At 44.4% G+C, this 20,692-nt stretch overlaps 1 protein-coding gene across 11 annotated transcripts in view; it reads left to right on the plus strand.

Moving 5' to 3' along the window:
• The window catches only part of CDKL5 (cyclin dependent kinase like 5), a 2,489,742-nt gene that overhangs the window by 1,431,887 nt on the left and 1,037,163 nt on the right, over window positions 1-20,692 (plus strand). For all 11 annotated transcript variants that reach the window (XM_069636841.1, XM_069636839.1, XM_069636845.1 and 8 more), the window contains one exon: window positions 17,256-17,376. In XM_069636841.1, coding sequence (XP_069492942.1) covers window positions 17,256-17,376 — 121 coding nt within the window. The remainder of the gene's footprint in view (window positions 1-17,255; window positions 17,377-20,692) is intronic.

Raw genomic sequence — 20,692 nt, forward strand, 5'->3', positions numbered from 1 at the left:
TTCCGAATTCCGAATCTCGCTGAAACTTCGTGGGCATCCTGGTGTATCTCCAGAGACACGAATCGAGTCCAAAGATTCCCCTAAGAAGAGTGCTGGACCTTTTAAACGACGAGAATTCAAACACGATTTTTTGTCTTCTTCTGTGCTCCTTGAAAAGGCTCCAAAACCGCAGAACCGCATTCAGCCGTGAGAGAAATCTTGCCTAGAGCCTTCTTCATCGATCCCTGATGAAAAGTCCCTTCTGAGGTCTTGTGTTCAGTCTCCAGGACAAGGAATCCCCTGACCGGGTATTTGGCTGCAGTCCCTGAAGTTCTCTTGCTGCAATCTCTTCTTCATTGCTGAGGTACTGTGTTGGCTTGGGTATATACTTACCTTAAGCCTGTTGGGATTTCTGTGTAGTCCTGGGGTGTTTTCTGTGATTGGGAGGTCCCTCGTCCAGTACACCCAGTCCCACTGCTAGAATCCCGCTGGGGTGTCTTCTGTGAAGCCCCTGGACCCTCTTCTAACCCTAAAAGTAAAGTACTCACTCGTTTGCCAGTTTTCCTAAGGAAACTCTGACTTTTGCTACTAAAGAACTTATTCTAACACTGCCTGTTGGTCACTAGTCCTAGTGACCCCCATTCTGCCACTGAGAACACTCATGCTCTAAGGGAAAGACTTTGAAGGGATTGGGACTTCTGCCTAGAAAAGAAATCAAGTGTTTTACTTACTTGTAAAGAGTTGGTGGGTAACTGTAATTCTCAGAGTGAACAGTTACAAAAGTTCTTACTGATCTTGAATGTGTGATGCACTATTCTTAAAAGTATTGTTAACATCTTTTCTTCCTTGGCCACTGTTTAGCTAGTCTAAAAGAAAGTAGATGTAAAGGTATTTTACTCTCCTGTGATTAGGTTGTGCCTCTTTCCAAAAGTAATGTGTTGGTTTCACCAGATTATTCCTGTAGGGTAATTGTATGAGTGTCCTCCAACTATTGGTATCACCAGGTTAGTCCTGTTAGGATAACTGTATGAGTGTCCTCCAACTGGGTCTTGCTTCCCCTGACTTGCTGCTAGCCTGTTCTTAATAAGTCTACATTAGGTTGTTGCCTACCTAGAATAATTATTCAGTAAAGTGTGACATTGGGTTTTACTTTCCCCTTCATTGTGAAGTTAAAGTAAGTGGGTTTTACTTACCTTGTGTTAGCTGTGTGCCATCCAAAACAAGTTACCAGAGTTATTGCTTACCTCAATCTGGGGTTCCCTGATTTCCAAAGCATCTGTAATTGCATATTACATCCTTAGGTTTTACTCACCTGGTACAACTGTGTGTTATGACAGAAGTAGTTATGTTTTTACTGCACCTAGAATAAGTGTTTCACTATTCACCAAAAGTATATTGTCCAGTTGACTGTTTGTGATTTGTTCCAAGAGTCATTGTACAACTGGAACAGCCTACTGTCCTTGTATTACCAAAAGTAATCTAAAAGTAACCATTGGTCTTTTACTCCCAAAGAATAGGCTTGACCTATACTAAATGTGTATAACAAGGTTTATTTATTTATTATTATTATTTTTTTATTGTTTAATCAAAAATAAGATGTGTACAATTATATCTGTCGCATTGCATTTAATGTCTTTGTCTTGACTTGCCATTCGTATATTCGTTCATATCATCTGGGCTTGTCGTTTTGCTTCGGCCATAGTCAGTTTGTTGAATCGTTATTGACTTTGAATAGGTCATTCACAATGAACTCTAATTTTTTTGCTGTGATTATTTGCCAGCTTGTTCTGTCGCCCCCAATAAGCCTACACCACCAGGTTTGCTCTTCCATCAGTGAGTCACCATGTAATTCGAGCGCGAAATAACTTTTTCTTATTGCACATGTAACAAGGTTTTGACTTCCCTAGAACTAGTGTTAGGTGTTCCAAATAAGGTCTATACTTGGGTTTGTGTACTTTCAAGTATAGTGTTGTGTTTTATATTGTGATTTTATATAATGTGTTAGTACTTACTTAACCCCTAGATTTATCTGGGCCTAGTTGTATTTAAATAAATCCTTTATTGTTACAATACATAGTGGTTCAGTGTTTCTTTGGATCATTTGTATTACAATTTTCACTTGTACTGTATCTACTGCCCTCTCTCCCTCCTAAGATGAGCCTGGCTGCTCTGTCTACGCAACCCCGAACTCAGGTGGTACAGCCTTATACTAAGAGTGGAGTCTTGTACTGCCTCAGTAGAATGATTTTGCTAGACCCTTAACTGGACCTCAGAAAAAACTGTCCTAACAGGCCGGTATTACCGCAGGGAGCATTTGGAAAAGGAACAGCAGCTTGGGGAGAACTGTCATTTTAATGCAGTTCAACTTTGCCATCCATGATAGGCCTATCTTACTCCAACGCTGCAGGTCTCTCTTTATCCCCTCCCACAGGTGGTCGGGGGGGGTAGTTCACTGCAAATAGGTCCTCTGGTTTTGTAGTGATTTCTATCCCCTGGTAACAGAAGCCTTTCTGCTGTGTCTGGCACCCACATTCCCCTACCCGGTCTGTTTGCTTGCTCCCACTTCCCCAACAGAAATGCCACTGATTTGGAGAGATTGACCTTGGACCCAGATTCCTCTAGTCCCCTGGATGGTTCCCCATATTCCTCTTGTTCCCCAAGAATGGCGAGCACTGTGGTCGGGGGTTAGAGAGGTAGAGCAGTGCATCATCTACAAAGACACTCACTTTGTATTCCTTTCCCCCTATAAAAACTCCTGTGATATCCCTGGATTGCCTGAGATCTATCACCCAAGGCTCCATCATCAGGGCGTATAGTAACAGAGACGCCCCCCCTGTCTTGTTCTCCTGTGGAGCCCTTTAGATTTAGGCACTTCTTCACTGACCGCTACTTTGGCTCTTGGAGTGTGATACAGGGCTTTGATCCATCCCATTCATCGCTCTCCCATTCCTATGTCTACCAGTACATCTTCCATGAATGCCCAATTCACCCTATCAAACGCTTTTTCAGTGTCACGAGAGTGGCCCAAGGACCCCTCTCCCTGCGTTTTTGGGTCATATAGGATGTGTAGTGTCTTTCTGAGGTTGTCAGATTCTTGCCTATTTTGGAAAAACCCTGTCTGGTCATGGTTGCCAGGATCCTTGTAAAGATCTTTGCGTCCACGTTCAGTAATGAGATCGGTCTGTATGAGGGGCATTTGGTTTTGTCTTTGCCTGGCTTCTGAATCACCATTATAAGTGCCTCCCAAAAGGTCGGGGGCATGTCGTCTGCCCCCCTTATCGAGTTAAAGACGTTTGTCAGTGGTCCCACTATGGCATCCTGAAACTGCTTATAAAAGCCTGCGGTGTAGCCATCTTCCCCTGGTGCCTTCCCTGTTTTCAACCGGCATATCACCTTTTTAACCTCTTCCTGTGTTATTCCCGCTTCCAGCATGGATTTCCCCTCTGTGGTAAGGCGGGGGACGGGGAGTCTGCCCAAGTATTCCTTAATTGCCTTTACTTGAGCCCTGGCTGGTTGTGTGTACAGAGATTCATAGAAGTCTGCGAAACCATCTGGGATGTGGTCCTCAGATCTAAGTGTCACCCATTATTGTCCCTAAATCGGTGGACCCTCCTGTCTCCCCTACATTCCTGGACTCTGTTTGCCAATAGCGTACCCACCTTATTGCCCCGCTCATAGAACTTCTTTTTGGCATTCCTTTTGTCTTTTTGACCACCTCTCTTATCAGGAGGGAGTGTAATTTCTGACTCTTGTCCCGCATTATGGCCAGTAGAGCACTCCGGTCCTCTCCTGATCTCGTAAGACTAGCCCTCATGTCTCTCACCTGTTCTGTATTTTCCCCTCCAGCAGTGTCCTCTCCTTCCTTTTGCATGCCCCCTCTGCTATAAGAAGGCCCCTTATCGTCACCTTGGCCGCTTTCCACGCCCCTTTCGACCTCGTTTCCTCTGTGTCGTTTGTTGTGAATTATTGAATAATTTTCATCTGGAGGAAGTCCCTAAAGACAGGATCCCTAAGGAGGCCATCGTTGCACCTCCATCGTAGACGTCCCTTCCTGCCCTCCCCCACCCACCAATCTGTTGTGACCATTTTGTGGTCTGAACAGCTTACTGTCTCCACCATTGGCGACGATAACATGGCCTCTTGCTCGTTAGATACCAACATGAGGTCTATCCTGGTGTAGGTGCGGTGTGGAGCCAAGAAGAAGGTGTAGCCTCCCGCCTGGGGGAACCTGGACCTCCATACATCCACCCAGAAGTGGTCTTCTAGCAGTTGGGCAAAAACTTTGTGTTCCTTTCATTTTTCCTTAGTCTTATAACCTTTTGCCGACCACCAATCCACTTTTGGGTCTGCTATCAGGTTGAAATCCCCACGCGCCATTAGCATGCCCTCCCCCTACTCCTCCAGTTCCACAAAAACACTTCTCAGGAATGCCTATTGGTGCGTGTTCGGCGCATATATGGATGCCAAGGTGATTAGGCGTCCCTCAATCCTACCTTTGACTGCCACCAGCCTGCCCCCAAAGTCCCTCTTAACTTGTACCTCCCTCGGGTGCATGGGTTCTGACCGGACTATCCCTACATCCTCTTTTTTGCTTGTCTTGTGTGAAGCCCAAAAGGTCTGCCCCACTGTTGGTCTCTTAAGGAGACGTTCCTGCCCCTGCCTGTTGTGTCTCATGTAGGAACTGCACCTGTATATTGGCTTTCTGGAGCATGTTTGATGTGAATGACCTTTTGTTCGGTGAATTTAGCCCCTTTATCTTTAGTGTTGCTACTTTTCGGTTAGCCATCTTCCTTTTCTCGTATTCTCTCTGTGTGTCGACCCTCAGTGGGCCGTTTCCCCCGATGTGAATGTGAGGTTTTGCTGCATTCTCCCCTCTCCCGGCGTGAGTATCCCTTTCCCTTCCCCTCTGTCCTCCTCTGTTCTACTTATGATGTTCCCTCCTTTCTGTGACCCTCTCCCGCAGCCCCCTTTCGCCCTTTCCTCCTCCCTCCCTCCCCTCACTCTCCCCTCTGATGCGTTCAGCCTCCCGTTATCCCATATATGGGCATTCTGGCTGAACCACCATGTTAGTGGTCCCTGTCCTATTCTTCCTTGCTCCACACTTTGTAGCTTACCCCGTGGCTAACCTTTTAAAGCCTTGGTTAACACTCTTGCCCCTTTCTGTCCCCCCTCCACCCCTGGTTTAACTCTCCTGGGGCATTTGCCTCATTCCCCCTCTACCAGCTCTATGGTATTCGGTAATTTTCCCCTCATCGTGTTGATGAATCTGTAACAAGTGCCCTTAACTTCATAAACTTAACTGGGTTTAATACCTCCCACCCTTGCTTTATCCCACTGCTTCCGTCATTGGTATCACTGTGACCTCGTTGAATGAGGCCGCACAACTTGGGCTCGATAGGCCCTTTTCTTTAGTCCATTGGCAACTTGGCGCAACCTTTCCCTTCAAGTCGCCCCTTGCCTGGGAGGGGGGGGTGTTAAGCTTTTGGTATTTCCTGGCCCTTGTGTCTTGCGTCTACCATGGTCCATCCTTGGGCCTCTAGGTTCATGTCTTTTGGGTAGCTCCGTCCCTCCCCATTCCATCGGCTGGTCTCGGGACTGCCCTGTTAAGTCCTCAGTGGCCTTCATGATATCCTCTTCATGTATCAGGTGGTGTCTCTCCCCCTCTACTTCGAATATGGGCACAAAGGTGATCCCCATCTATACCGTATCTCTTTATCCTGGAGCCACTTTGTTAGAGGGAAACATTTCTTGCATCTCAGGAGGGTTTGCGCTTACAGGTCCTGAAAGATGGTCACCTTGGAGTTATCGTATTCGATCGCCCCATTCTTCTTGCTTTCTCAAGGATTTTGACCTTGTCTCAATAGTAGTGCATCTTTCCGAGCACTGATTGGGGTCCCCTTCAACCTACTTCTTTTCTGTGGACCCTGTCTATAGCCACTTGCTTGCCCTCTTTGGCCCCTCGTACCACTACCATTATATCTTGCATTTTCCTTTCGAACCCTGCTTGGGATTCCCCCGCCTTTTCTTCTAGTCCACAGAAGCAGAGGTTATTGCACCTCTCAGCATTCGTAATATTGTTCACTTTAAGCCCTAAATCGTATTTTTTTTTTTTCACAATGTCACAGAGGTGAACCTCTTTATGGGACTCTGTCATGATTCCTGCCCCTCATGTCCCCAGCTCTCCAAGATGTCAGGCAGGAGCCAGGCCACGATCACCTACATGTCCCTCAAGGGCCTCTCCATCCCTCCAAAGACCCACTTGGAGTCAGACTTGGCGCTTGTGGCACCAGACTCACTCAATCCCATAGGATAACATTGGGGATTGGACTTGTACTGCATTGATGGGGACACGATGGATGCCCCACACATTTTGGTTCCCAGAACTGCATGTGCAGTCTAGTCTTTTGGGTGTGGTTCAGCCCAGAGACACCTGGGATACCCAGAGACTATTTAAGCCACGTCCAGGCTGAGAAACCTGCTTTGTATTTTCTCCACCTGCAGCGTGACACTCACCGTGTACGGATCGGTCTCCAGGAGGCCTGCATCTTTCTTCTGCGCTCAGCTCCTGCAAGAACAAGAACACTGTTAGGAACAGCTTTACCTTGCGGCTCTTCTACCCATCATTCATCGCTTATTCTGTTCTGCGGGCATCTTTGGCGGTGTCATTCCCATCCCGGCACACCGCTTCCTAAGGAAAAGGCAAACGAACAGAAAAAAGACATTAGTAAGCATTCAGCAAATCTTTGCTTATTTTTAAAGATTCTACGAGCTTCAAACGCTTACCTGAATCCCAGCCGCTCTGGTGGAACTCTGTCTCCGGAACTTCTCATCCATCTGCAAGAGGGAAAAGACACTCCAGGTTAGCGTGGAAACATCTAGAGGCGCCGCATACCGCGCTTACTCACCTCATTTCTTCTTCATAACCGGCATCCACACTGAAAAAACGTTGCGGTACCTAAAAGACACAGAAAAAGAACTCAGTTTAATACAAATACGAAAGGGTCGCATCGCACATCGCGCTCTCTCACCTTCAGCGCTACTCATCTCGGCAGCACGTCGCCATCCCTCGACGCCGGCCATCATCTAAGGAAGGAAAGGAACGAAGTTGGAGAACTGTTCAAAAGACTCATTATATTTACCTGTCGGACTCTTGCCAGTGAAGTAACTAGTCAGCAATGAGCCCGCATCAATCAATGCGCCCCTGCGCTGAAAGTAGGATGGAGAGCACACTTTTCAAGAAAACAAGGCCCAGTCTCAAGTCGAGTAGACTCCTGGGAAGGATTTGAGGTCATAAGAGGTCAGAACAGGCTGAGTGACGTCCCTGTGGATACCAGGTGAGGGTTACAAACTCCAATACACCTGCTGATGCTTGATTGGCTTCCACACCCTCCAGTCTTTCTTCCAAGGTGACCACCTTTGCAGATAGGTCTGCCACCTTGGCCCCAATGTCTGTGCGCATTCCATGCATTTCCTCTAATATTTGTTTGTCGCTCTTTATGGCCCCTATTTCCGTGGCACATGGGTCCGATTCCCCCATCTGTTTTTGCGGCCGCCATTGCTCCCTCATCTGAATGTTGAAACTGGGAGAGAGCCACCTTCCAACTCATTCACTTGGTGTAGGTCTGCCGCACCGGAGTACTCTCCCCAGTGTTCTCCTTCTGCTTCACCTCTTTGTGTTAAATTCTCTCACAGTTGGGGTGCGGCGAGTCTCAGGGGACGTCCCTTCCTCCTCCCTCCTGGCACCTACTTGCAGCTTTTATGGCCTATCCTGAGCTGGGGCTCAGTCTTTTTGACCCTCTGTGTGCTGTCTTTAGTCGGTCTGTGGCGGCTTCTATGTGTTTCTTCTGCCTTCTCCGTTGGACTCTTGTGTCCCTCTGCGCTCCTCGGCTTTGACTGTTCCTGGGCGGGCTCTGTGACCCCAGGGTTTCTGTGTCCTCCTCCTTCTCTTTATCTCCCCTTCCATGGTGCAGGTTTCCTGGTCTTTCAGTGCTGCACCCCGCTCTACCGCACGGCCGTTATGCCCCAGGGGAGGAGCTGTCTCCTGTGTCCCACCTCTGCTTCTGGGGGACTAGTGCACTGCCTGGGATGTGCGTGTCCTCTCTGCCCTTATGCCTCTATGCGATTCTGAACAGTCCTTCTTAGTGTGCCTGGGGGGGGGGGGCATCTCCCCTTCTTGGCCCATACAAACTGCTGGACTGTGGAGGTGGGGTGTCTGTCCCTCACCGCCCTGCCTTCCTCCACCACACTGTGCCTTGGCCCTTCCTGGGTGGACTCAACAGTGGATCCCTACTGCCTCTTTGGAGGTTCTTGTGGAGCTCTTCCCTTTGTTTATTCCCCCCCCTCCTCACAGCTAGGGGGGGGGCTCACTGCATCAGCAGCGGGCTGCTGCCTTAATGCTGGGCTCTGCCTTCTCCCTCTCCGCACTTTGGGCCCATTCTCGCACACTGTCACTTTGTAACATCTCCCAGCGGGGGACTCTTTCCCACCGGCAGGCGCCTGTTGCTTGCGGTTCGCCCAGGCATACTCCAGCCCTCGGCCCAGGCACCCTGGAGACCGATTGGTGACAGCTGCTTCCTGGTATGGTCCGCCTCCTCTTCTGCTCCTCAGCTCTTCAAGGTGGGTGGGCTCACCTCCTCGACTGCAGGCTGCCACGCGGCTGTCGGGCCATTGCTCTGCCTGCTCCTTTCACCATTTGGCGAAGGCAATTTTCTCCATTCCGTGGGGTGCCGAGCTCTTTCCTTTGATCTGGGCATGCCGCTGCCGTCGGTGTGCCTTTCAGTCACAGCATCTGCGGTCTTGAGAGTCACTTTACGCCTGCAGCTCCTGTTGTTCCAGGACAAGGACTGACACTAGGGATTCCGGTGTCCATATTGCCTGCGCCCCCTGGTGTCCGTCTCAGTTGTGATTTTTTTTAATGTGTTGTGTGTTTAACTTTTGCTTCTACAGGACTACACAAATCTGGACTTTAAGGTAGGGCATGGACTTGTCAAGGATAGGGATTCCTTCAATTACGGTGTTCTTTGTCTTGTATTGTGAACTTGGCTTGTTTCCTAGCAAACCATTAGTTAAGGGTGGGCGGCCAGTTTTAGTTTTGTTGTTGTAGAGTAGGGCCAGCTGTTTGGGGCTCTGGCCTACATATGTGCTGCTTCAGGGATGTTGGACACCCAGCTTGTTGTGAAGTTGTTGAACCTGTGCCATTTGAGCTCGGGCTTGCTGGACACTCATGTGGGAGGTAGGCATTGGATGCCTAGTTGTTGTTGGGGTGTTGGACACCTGTGGGTTGTTTGGTGAGTTGGACACCCAATTAGTTATTGGTGTGTTTGACACCATGGTTGTGCCACTGGGGTATTTGTCCCTGATGGCTGTGTTGTGGTATGCCACTCTGTGGCCTGGCATTGGACATGCTTTAGTTTCTGGTGTTTTTGGTGTGGCGTTGTCACACTGCGATTTGGAATTGTGCATTGCCTTGTATGACGGCAATCGTGCATCTTTGTGCTATCAAGTTGTGTTGGTCATTTGAGCAATTGGAGTGGTGTTGGACACCAGTTGAGTGATTTAGTGTACCACTGTGTTGTTTTGTGAATGGTTGAAGGCTGATGGTTGAGTGGATTGAAAATGGGTAGCTGGTAGCAGTTCAGAGTGTTTGGGGCTGGTTCCCTGGTACGAGTGTTCCACTGTTTGGTCAACATGCGAGGACTGTGGAGTGGTTTGAGGGTGGCCTTGTCCTGTTATGTTCCACATCTAAGGGCAGGGAGTGGTTGTGTTGGAGTTTGATGGAATGGAGTTTACTGTTTCAGAGGCCATGGTCTTGGTGAAGTTAGGAAATAAGGATGTTCATGTTGTTTTCGCTGTTTTCGTTTTTTGGTTTAAAGGTGGGAGATATGTTGTGATGTGCTTTCCCTTCATGCCTGTTCTGTGAGCATGTGAGCTGTGGAATGCTGTGGGTGTGTTTCTTTGTGAGTGTTCTGTGAATGTCAGTTGGAAGTGAGCTACGTGTAAGGGGAGGGTGCCATGGATGCCTGTGCCCCTTGATGCTAATGTACTAGCCTTGTACCTATAACTTAATGACCTGTGACTTGAACCTGAAGTAAAGAAGTTACTGACATTATCTGTGACCGCAGACTCATCTTTACAAGAGATGCACCATTATAAACCTCAGCATGTTAAAATTAGATTGTGTGTGGCTTGCCAGATCATGCAAGTTTAGTGTGCAAAGCCCATTGTCAGGATGCTGCTGCTATTTATGTTTTGACTTTGGAGTTGCATTAAGTACACCCGTCTTATTTCCTTTCTGATTTTTTATTTGTAGTACAGATTCCTAGATGCATAGAACTCCTCAAATTAAAAGAAGAAAGTTGTCATCTCAATCTTAAACTCTAAAAGAGTTTGCATTGCCTTAAAAACCTTGCATTTTTCACTCATTCGCAAAACTCTGAAAGATCTCACATTATATGCTAATTACTGATCAATCTCCCAGATTAACAGAGATTTAGAACTGCTCACGAAAATCTGAGTAGTTAATTTAAGCAACGTCATCAGGGCTGACAGTGGCCAAACATGCTTCATCATGCACTGGAAGGTCTCACATAATATCTGTCAAATCTTAGACTCCATCCATTGGGAGAGTACAACACAAGAGCATCTTTTGCTGCTAAGCAGTAGTAGTAGTAAACAAGCTTTATTCCACAAATTATTATCTTAAAAAATACATTGTTACTTGCAAAAATAGACAAAAAAGCATACGCAATAAAAACTCATTATCTACAATAAAATACAATCTCTATTTTATAAAAAAAAGTTCTTTTGTAGTTAAATGACAAAAAGCTAAGATAAGGAGAGCAATGCTTGCAGCCTCACAATATAAAACTAAATTCTTCAACACCAAAATGTTAGATTAACATTGCTATTCCAGAGCCTTATTTCTGGGCAGCCATGCCCTGTGGATATATCGTTGCAAAGACCACTTGGGGAAAAGTACACAGAGTCAAAAATATGACTGCAAGATATGAAGAGCAGATCTCTGCAGCCCTTAAAATCGGTTTCAAGTAAAGACAGCGTAATCAGAGAGTCTTGTGACAAAATAATAAAAAGTTTAACACTGTTTCCTTAGCCATCCTGCACATTGGGCAAATGTCAGACCAAATACTGCTCCATAAATGTGTAACGGGAGCAACTGGGAAGATACCAAGTCTAAGGTGCATGTACAGAGATCTTTCAAATGGAGGCGAGATTGAATCCAGATAAGTTTTAATCCCGACTCTGTGTTATTTGTAAGATTCTCTTGACCCAGTCTACGCATGGCAGCGTCTACTAAGGTTTATTCCGGGGCTCTCCGTTTTGTTGTCGTTTTTTATTTGCACAGGATTAAGCGACTACTGCCCCTTGGGCAATCCCATAGGTCAGACGCACCCAGATTGTACAGTGTATTTTTCACATGAGCAAACCCTTCAAGGCTCCTATCTTTGTCTAATGACATCAAATGCAACAACACATCCATGTACTTTCCCAGGCCTGGTTGAGACCAAAGTCTTACCCAAAAAATGGCTGCTCTGACCCTAGCCAGAGTACCTATTGAGGTAGTTTCATACTTCAAATGGACCAAGGCAGCGAGACCACTCAGGGGGATTACCAGCAGTTTCTTTAAAAACGTTTTTTCCTTAACATTCAGCCCTGCTAAATTGATGTATCCCCAAAACTCTGACAGAACAGCACCGCCTACTTGCTGTACAGGTTCAGGGCTGGGGATACTGCACCACTCCCATGGTGAATGAAGAAGGTGATTGCCCCGCTCAGCATTTCCAAACTGGTCACTACTTTATCGGTCTGAGCCACCCAGCCAGGACAATCCTGAAATCTTACTCCAAGATAATCGAGAAATTTGACCTGCTCAATTGGAGCTCCCTACACTTTCAGCTGTAGTCATTTGTATTTCGAAGGGTATGGTCTAAATACCATTGCTTTGCCTTACTAGTGTTCAGATTAAGATGCAACACTTTAGTTTTAGCCAAAAATGTAGAAAGTGATTTCTCCAACCCTTGTGGAGTAGTTGCAATCAAGACAGTGTCATCCGCATAAAATGATGCCGGATATTTGTCAGTTGCCAACTTTGGGCAGTCTTGACAACCAAGAAGCAGAGTGTCTGTTATCTCCTGTATATAAATATTAAATACAAGTGGGGCCGAAACACAGCCCTGTCTCACGCCTATACCTACATTAAAGTGGGTTGTCTGCTCACCGCAGTCCATAAGGAACACATGAACTGGTGCCAGACTACAGTTGAGATATGATGGAAGTACTTCTGAATCAACAGAAATAGCAATAAACATTGATCCAGGGTATCTTTGTTCTTCTTGAACCCTGCCTGGAGATCACTTATTATGTTGTTTCTGTTGACCCAGTCTTGGAGGTGGGATAGTATGATCTTACCAAACAATTTACCGGCAACATCCAAGAGAGAGATTTGTTGATAATTAGATGGACAATCTTGATCCGCTTTTTTATATACTGGAATGAGCATGCGAAGCCATGACACAGAAAAAGCATTTCATCATGTTAGTTCGGAGCAATTGCACAACACCATGTCATTAATGAATGTGGGTGTACATACATTTCCTATCCAGCGAAGTACCAAACAAGGTTGCCCACTTTTGCCATTACTATTCCATGCAGCAAACAACTTTCTGTGGATATCCTGCATCTAACACAATAATTTTGACACTCCTTGGCCTCCCAGTGGACTGTGGAGCAGTAGCTGGCTTTGTGGTGAATTGCTCAAAAACCAACCTGATTCCGATCTCACAAGTCAACCAAGGGGCCTATGCACCGGGCCGTTTAGACGGGAATTGCTGATGTCCCCTGTTTTGCCATGACGGAATGTGCTGGAACAACCTGAGGGACGGGGCCCCACCACCCACTTCCTGATGGTGAGGATTCCCTGTAGGCCTGCTTAATACTAGGGGTCTGGAATAGGGGATGGCCACATGAGGTCCAATACCACTACTAGCCTTTGTAATGTGATACCAAGCTCGGTCTCTCCCAATCATGTGAACCCACGAGATGAAGAGTTGGAGGTCCCTAGCTACAAAAAGCAATCCTTGTGTGAAGAGGAATTCACTGCTGCGGCCCGCAGTTCTTCAGACCCGTAGGAAGAAAATCCTTGCCATGTAAACATAGCGAAAGCCAACTTGGGGGTTTAGCAGAAAGCGGCTGTCGAGGGTGGATTAGGTGACGCAGCATTTGACTGCCCTGCCCTGGCTCGAGTGCCTGACATGCTTGCTTAAACTCTGCAGGTTTATGGGACACCTTTTCAGGTACTCTGTTACATCAATTCTGCTCAATGACACATTTTGGGACCATTGAATGTGTAATATGATTAAACATTGCTTCCCGTTACACAATGCATCAGCTTGAAAATGCATATGGATACTTGGAAAGAATAGAGACTTAAGTGGTTCATAGTGTCGTCCAGTGCCCTTTAAGTGCTAGAGAAGTCAAAACTAAATTTGTATCTTTTCCTTGAATTTTTAGGCATGCATGTTGCAATACCAGTTCATGTAATAGTGGACGTATGCTTGCCATGCAAGATGATTGATATAAACCCATTTTAATTAGCAATAATGTCTTGTATATGAAACGTAATGTGCACCAACAAGTAATTCATTTTGTAATTTTCTAAGTTGCCTGCTAACAATTTCAAAGTAATAGTATTTGTGCTGAGCCCATCCAGAGCGCTGAGCAATTAAGACTTGCGCAAAGGTGAACTTCTATCCACAAAAAGTAGATTAACTTTCACTAAAGGTTAAATGCAGAGCAAATTTGAAAAACGCCTGCATGATTGAGATTGTATGGCAAGATGTCTTGATGGCTTTTTGTCAAGTGGTTGAGAAATTTCAACGTGATTCCAGAAACATACAGCATGTTTGGAAAACGAAATGTTGTGATTTCATAAGGACTCCATTTTGTGAATCTAATGCGCCTAAATAAAAGTGCTGCACAATGCATTGGTGAGAGGGGATTAAATTTCTGCTCTGTTATATGCGACATGATGCTAGCTTGGTGAGATTGAGACAGTTACGTCTCCATTTTGAAGCACAAGCATTGTAAGTTAAAATAACTGTTTTATTGGTGTACAGTGTTTCAAGGCGGATTGTAGTGATTAACAAGCAAAGTGCACCCACAGTGGGGTTCATCTATGCACTCTTTATTTTGCTGAATTATTTAGTGATTCATGCAAAATCCTGAATTGCAGCAGCTCTTTCACTGGGATAGTCTCAAAGGTATGCTAACAAATGCTTGCAAATCAAACCTCTCATTTAATTGTGTTAAATGCATCAAGATATTGATGTATAGAATGTCCCTACAATCAAATAATTTTCCTGATTTTTATATCTAGCCAACTGTATAGTCTTTAGGTATGTGGAAATTAATTTTTAGCATGCTGACCTGTGGAATGTGCAAATGATTCATTGTCCATCATTTAATTAGTATCACATCGATGGAATTGGCTGGTAGCCCAGAGTTCCATACGGTGAACAGTGACATTCAGGACAAATGGGTATAACACATGTAATGCCAGAACTGCGTTCTGCTGGGCATGTAGGGTTCTACCAATTACAAGATGGTAGACTGGCCTAATGCAGGCTCGATATACCAGAATAGCTAGGAGGGGCAAGACAATTAACCTCAATGCATGCTTACCACCAGTCAATGCTTAAAGCAGACCTATTTAGACACACATGTACAGCCTGTAGAAGGATTGGAGACATCTAAAAGCTTACAAATAGCTTTCGGAAAGTGTGGCCATTTGGAGACATTTGGACATTTGAAGCAGGTGTGAAGAGTCTGAGCTGCAGAGAGTCCTGGAGGTGGTACAGAAAGGGTTGAAGTAACAGGAGGTGGAGAGAAGAACGTTGAAGGTGATGGTAAGGAGGAGGTGAAGAGCGAGTGGAGAAGAGGGTGGAGGGAGAGAAAATCCAGAAAGCAGGGTCATGATTACTCATTATGTGGACCTAACAAATGTTTTTGGACTTGAACTCCTATGATCCCTAGTCAGCCTAGCCAATGATTAAGAATCATGGGAGTTGTAGTCCAAAACATTTGGCGTGCCACATTCTGTTTAACCATACACTAGTGGTTGGAAGTGGAGAATACAAAGGAAGAGCAGAGATGCAAAGAGACTACTGAGGTGCCTAGAGGAGAGGGCACCAGAAAAGGAGAAGCGAGATGCTGGAGAAAGGAAGAAAGACTTGGAAGAAGGAATAGTAGACACTGGGGAGGCGGGAGACACAGGGTCAGCCACTGTACGGTAGTAAGACAACACCAGCTAAACAATTGTCTGCATCGAGTGAGTAGACTTAATGCATAGCGAATCGGTGAGGAGCTTAGCCTAAAGACCAGCATCCAGTTGGAGAGACAAATTCGCAGGAATGAGTGAGTGTCGGTTTGGGGGGGGGACGACAGTACACTGAGACTTGGTTGCACGATCAGGTAGTAGGGTCTGGGCAGCACTGTATACCTATCTAAGCACCCAGCAACCATGCTGGCCTACCGCACCGCCGGGAGAATCTCTGGGCCCTGCTACAACAGACACTGATACTTTGCATGGGTGTTTACTCTACCTCAAAGACACCTATTTAAGTAAGACCTGCATAAGTGAAATCATTGTGTCGAGGATGCCATGCAGATGCGCCAAGTGCTACCAAGGGACAGTGATTGAAGCCGCGGAAGCGAAGTCTAGTAGTAACTAATGTTTCTCTGGATCAATCCCTTTCTTTGTTGTTAAGTTAAAAGGTTACATTTGTGGTGAGAAAACCACTTGCGCAGATTGTTTTTTGTTCTAAAAGATTTATTTGAATTATGTTATTTCCTCTTGGAGGGGAGTCTGATTTATAGGCTGGCCTACGACTTGGGACATTGTAAACTGTGGAATGGATGCCTTTATCCTACTCGATGGGAAACCTAGCTACAGGAAATCCAGATACCTAGGTAAAGGTTCGCTGATTGTCCTATGGTGCTCAATATACCAGAGGACTTCTCTATTTCCTGGGAAGTAAACCTATGAGAGAAAAACACATAATATTTGGCTCACTAACCACCAACTTCACAAGTGACCATCCAATCTCTTCCCACCTCTGTGAGTGGAAAGAAAGATGCCTCTCAGCAGCTTGCAAACCACCCCTTATTTATGACCTCCAAATAGGAAGGTACCCTCTCAAATACTAGTCTTAGTTCATGTTTTTGTGACAGAACCAAAAGAAGCCACTTATGCTGCTGTATCCATAATAAGCAATGGTAAATACATATCAAGGGCTAGGGCTAGGGCTTAAGGATAGCCAAAATGATAACCTTGAGATCTTGAAAAACAAGTAAGAGCCTTAGAGTTGAAGAGGGACTTTTAGACATTGGTGAACTACCACCTTTAAAAAGATTGTTGTATAGAATAGAAGCGGATCAGTGAACATTCAGTAAGATCTATGACAACCTGCAATGATTAGTTCAACAGCATAATGCGATTACCTAAGGAGCCATCCGAAGGTCTTCACCCCCAATGATCCACAACTCAACATCCCCTCCCCTGATCCTAATATTAAATTCAATGATTCAATCTGAAATCATCATGGTACAAGTTTAGTTGCAAGTAGTGATAAGGTAATGTATTTTAGACTTCGACTCTTCTTAGAATTCTCTATTGCTGATAACTGGCAATCGTAATGTTTTTTCTCTTGGAATGCTGTCTACTACCTACTTCTCCTTCACAACCTCCTCCATCACTTCCTCCTGCTTTTCTTAAACAACTCCTAACCATAATGTTACTGCTAAGTCTGTCAAAAATGTTTTTTGTAAATCCAATACAAATTGAATTAAAAGATTTTCAAAATATAGATTTTGTTCCCATCGCAGGACTTGAAATGGTTATGGGAAAAAAGGCAAGTTTCCCTTTTCATAACACAAGATTTTTTCTTTGTTTTAGCATTCACAATAAATTCACTTGCACCGTATATGCACCTCTTAATTTTCATAAAAATATGAATGCTCGACTTAATTTTATTCAATACAGTTTCACCTGACACGTATAGTTTTGGGCGTCTGTAGTTTACTGCCAAATCCATAGTTAAAAATATCTTCCCAGCAACATCAAAAAGTGTGGGTGGTAGAAGAATCAGTTTTTGGTCTGACTTAATTTGATGCGACTGTTTGAGTTTGACTTGATTAAAAAAAAAATCACACTGTTACAAAGCTTCTTTAACTAGATACTTGTGTTTGTTTTTTACAATTAGAACATGCTTGAGTTGTTGGAAGAAATGCCAAATGGAGTCCCACCAGATAAAGCGAAGAACTATATCTACCAACTAATCAAGGCGATTCACTGGTGCCATAAAAATGACATAGTTCACAGAGGTCAGTCTTCATTTCTCAAGTATTCGTATACATATTGCTCCACTTTAATTCTGTTTGTGGTATGGTGATAGAGCATCTTATATTGCAACAAATTCAGTGTATAATGCTTAACCCAAGGCCTTTTTGCTTCATAATTGTAGAGGGGAAATGTCAGCATTTACCTTTGTGTAACAGGTACAGTTCATTGGAATTCTACATATAAGAAAAGATTAGTCATTCCTTGTGCGAGAAATACAAAGAGTCCCTGATAGGTCACCCATGGATAGGTGGAGTTTAAGTGACTGGCTCCAGTCACAAGTCAAATCCCCAACAAGACTGATCTTTTATGGGCTAAAGAGCATCAATGGACTTGCACTTAAAGAAGCAAAACTGACTGTCTCTTTTCAACATTCGGACAAAGGTTCATCCTGATGGTCTGACCTAGTTAAATCATTGTTTTGTTAAATGGGTCAGTCCATGGTTGAGTGGCAGCTCAGTTGTTGTTCCCTCATTTTTCATTTCGCTACCTCAGTTCCCTTACTAACAGGCTCCTTCTCTGGATCCTGAAACTCTTTGATATGTCTTCAGGGCTATTTCTGTGGTGACCCACCATGGATTCTACTTCTGTGGTTTGTGATGGGCAAGGGGTGAGGTGATCTTATACTATTACAGACCACCATCTCTTAAAACCCTTTTAACGCCACGTACGCTTTGAAGATGGTGACTGTGGCACAGACCGTGTCAGCTCTCTAACTAGGGCTTTTGTTTTCTGGCCATGGGCTTGAAGAATGCACAATCCTACGTCTGCATTTGATAACCTCTAAAAGTAGATGTAATTCTTCTCACTGGATGTGCAGTGTCTATAGCTGACTGGTCTGGAGAAAAAAGATAAATGCATGTTTAAAAACCAATATGCCTAACTTTGTTGTGACCTGAAAGCAAAGGTTAAGTCTTACCTTCTGACCACCTTGTCAGAGGATAAAGAGAGGGAATTAAGACTGCATATTGTATCTGATGAGGAAATGTAATATGAGGAGCTAGAAACAAAACATTTCCTAAATAACCTTTTTAAAAAGTTGACTAAATTAGGCAATTCGACTTTCAGTCTACCGCTTAGATTGTAGTCAGTCAGTCAAAATACTTTATTTCGGCTGAATGCCATAAAAGTGAATATAAACAGCAGACATTGTACACAGCGTTTAACACATATAAAACAGTAAAAGGAACAATTAAACTTAAGTATATACGCAAAAACACAAAACAAGAACACAACATCTAACATTGTTTAGAAGAGTTTTTTGTTCCCATAGTTGTAAATAATACATAAAATGCCATAACATAAAAGTATAAAGTGCAAGTGCATTATGAAATACTAGTGGAAAGGCCTGTGTACACTGGTTAATGTGCGTATAGGAAGACATTATCAGAGTGTAAATATATTTTGTGGTGTATTTTAATGTACTTTATATTAATATAAAAAAATGTATTAAATGATCTTGCTCCTTTTTACGTGGAGTAGTAACCTCAAACAAAATCTCTCAGAATCCATTGAAAGTTCAACATATTACATACAGCCAATCGTTATATCTGATCCTCATTGTCTTGGATTCCACTTATGGGTTTTGGTCTCAAATATATAATGTTGAGGGATGTCAGAGTAATAAAATTCATGTGCAGCATATTCAAAGTAGACATGAGATCATAAAATAAAATTCATTTAAGTCAAAGTTGAAAACGTACATGAACAATATTATTCATATAATACATACCAAGAAATATTACAATAAATTACATAATACATAAGTACATTGGAAAAAAATGTAATTTTTTTTGTTAGAGAAATAGTGCTTAATCAAATGAATTTCTGTGTATATGTTTTATTTAATGTATATGTTTTCTTAGTGTATGTAACTTGAAGTATGCTGTTAAAATGATATCCCTGTCTTGGGCCTCTTCTGCAAATAATGTTATGTTGTTATTGTTGAAATACACATTTTGTTCGCCTGGAAGATGAACTTGAATGGTGCACTCCGTTTCGGTGCTGCCGGTTCGGCGCGGGCCGATTCGCCGCGGCCAGTTCGGCGACGGGATGTTTTAGTGCGCCGCACACCAGTGCACATCGCCTGCTGTTTAGTGAAACGTTCAGTGCAGTGCACTGAAAGTGCGAGTTTCAACTTCATCCCACACTATTTTAAAATGAAACTGTTCTAGAGCGGTTTCATTTTTAAATAGTGTGGGATGAAGTTGGAACTCGCACTTTCAGTGCACTACACTGAACGTTTCCCTAAACAGCAGACGATGTGCACTAGTGTGCGGCGCACAGGGCAGATTAGATCTGCCGGGCTCACGAGGGTGGGGGCTGTGCTGCTCGGAGCAAACTGCTCTGAGCAGCACAACCCCCACCTTCGCGGGCCCGGCTGTGTAGTCTGCGTGGCTGTGGTGCCTGCATGAAGAAATCTCAGAACATTTATGTGCGGCCAGTTGGGCGTGGGCTGCTGCGCCGAACCGGCCACGCCAAATCGTCCTGCGCCGAACCGTCCGCGCCGAAATGTCCTGCTCCGGAGCTTGAAGTCTTATTGTTGTATGCTTAAGGCAACAGCTCCCTTTAGCGGTGATAACAGGCAAAGCAGACAGGATGGCTACGGACAAACCTATATCTGATCTTTTATTATATCATATGATATGATAAGCATTTAAGTTAAGAATTCTTGGATCTATGTGAATTCTTTTACCGCATTTCATCACATATATAGAACCCCTGCAGCTCCCTTAAATACACATGCACCTTTTTTATTAACTTAACCCACCCCCATATATAATATAAATATTGAAATGTGGCTCTCGAAGTTAGGTATTTTGGGCTTCTCAGTTATGGGCTTAAGTATTTTGGTATGATCCCGAATTCTTGCCATAGACGTTAGGCATGGTTGAGCCACGTATCTTGCTAACATTTTTGCCAGTAGTCAGCCTTAATTTCTTTTACACTGCCCGTTATTTGTTCGGGGTGTACCCATAGATCACCATGTCTTTTGTCATACAAAGTTCTTTTGATATACGCAAACCACAGCAAATATGGCCCACCTGACTGCCCTAAGACATCCTTAACTCACTCTCCATACGTTTGAAGTTCAGGGCTGCTCTATAACCTGATCCAGTATAGACATGGATCTAGTTCTATACTAGTCTACTGCTAGCCCAGAAGAAAGGCTGTTACCTGTCTGTGCCTGTCAGTGCATGCGCAGTGCAGGCAGCAGACTACCAGGCTTTCCCTAAACAACTCTTTGGCTCCTACCATGGCTACTAATTCACCTGACTTCCATGGAGAATATGCTTTCTC

This window comes from Ambystoma mexicanum, chromosome 7p, assembly GCF_040938575.1.
Source record: "Ambystoma mexicanum isolate Mex_15411 chromosome 7p, UKY_AmexF1_1, whole genome shotgun sequence".
In the NCBI taxonomy this organism is placed as follows: Eukaryota; Metazoa; Chordata; class Amphibia; order Caudata; family Ambystomatidae; genus Ambystoma; species Ambystoma mexicanum.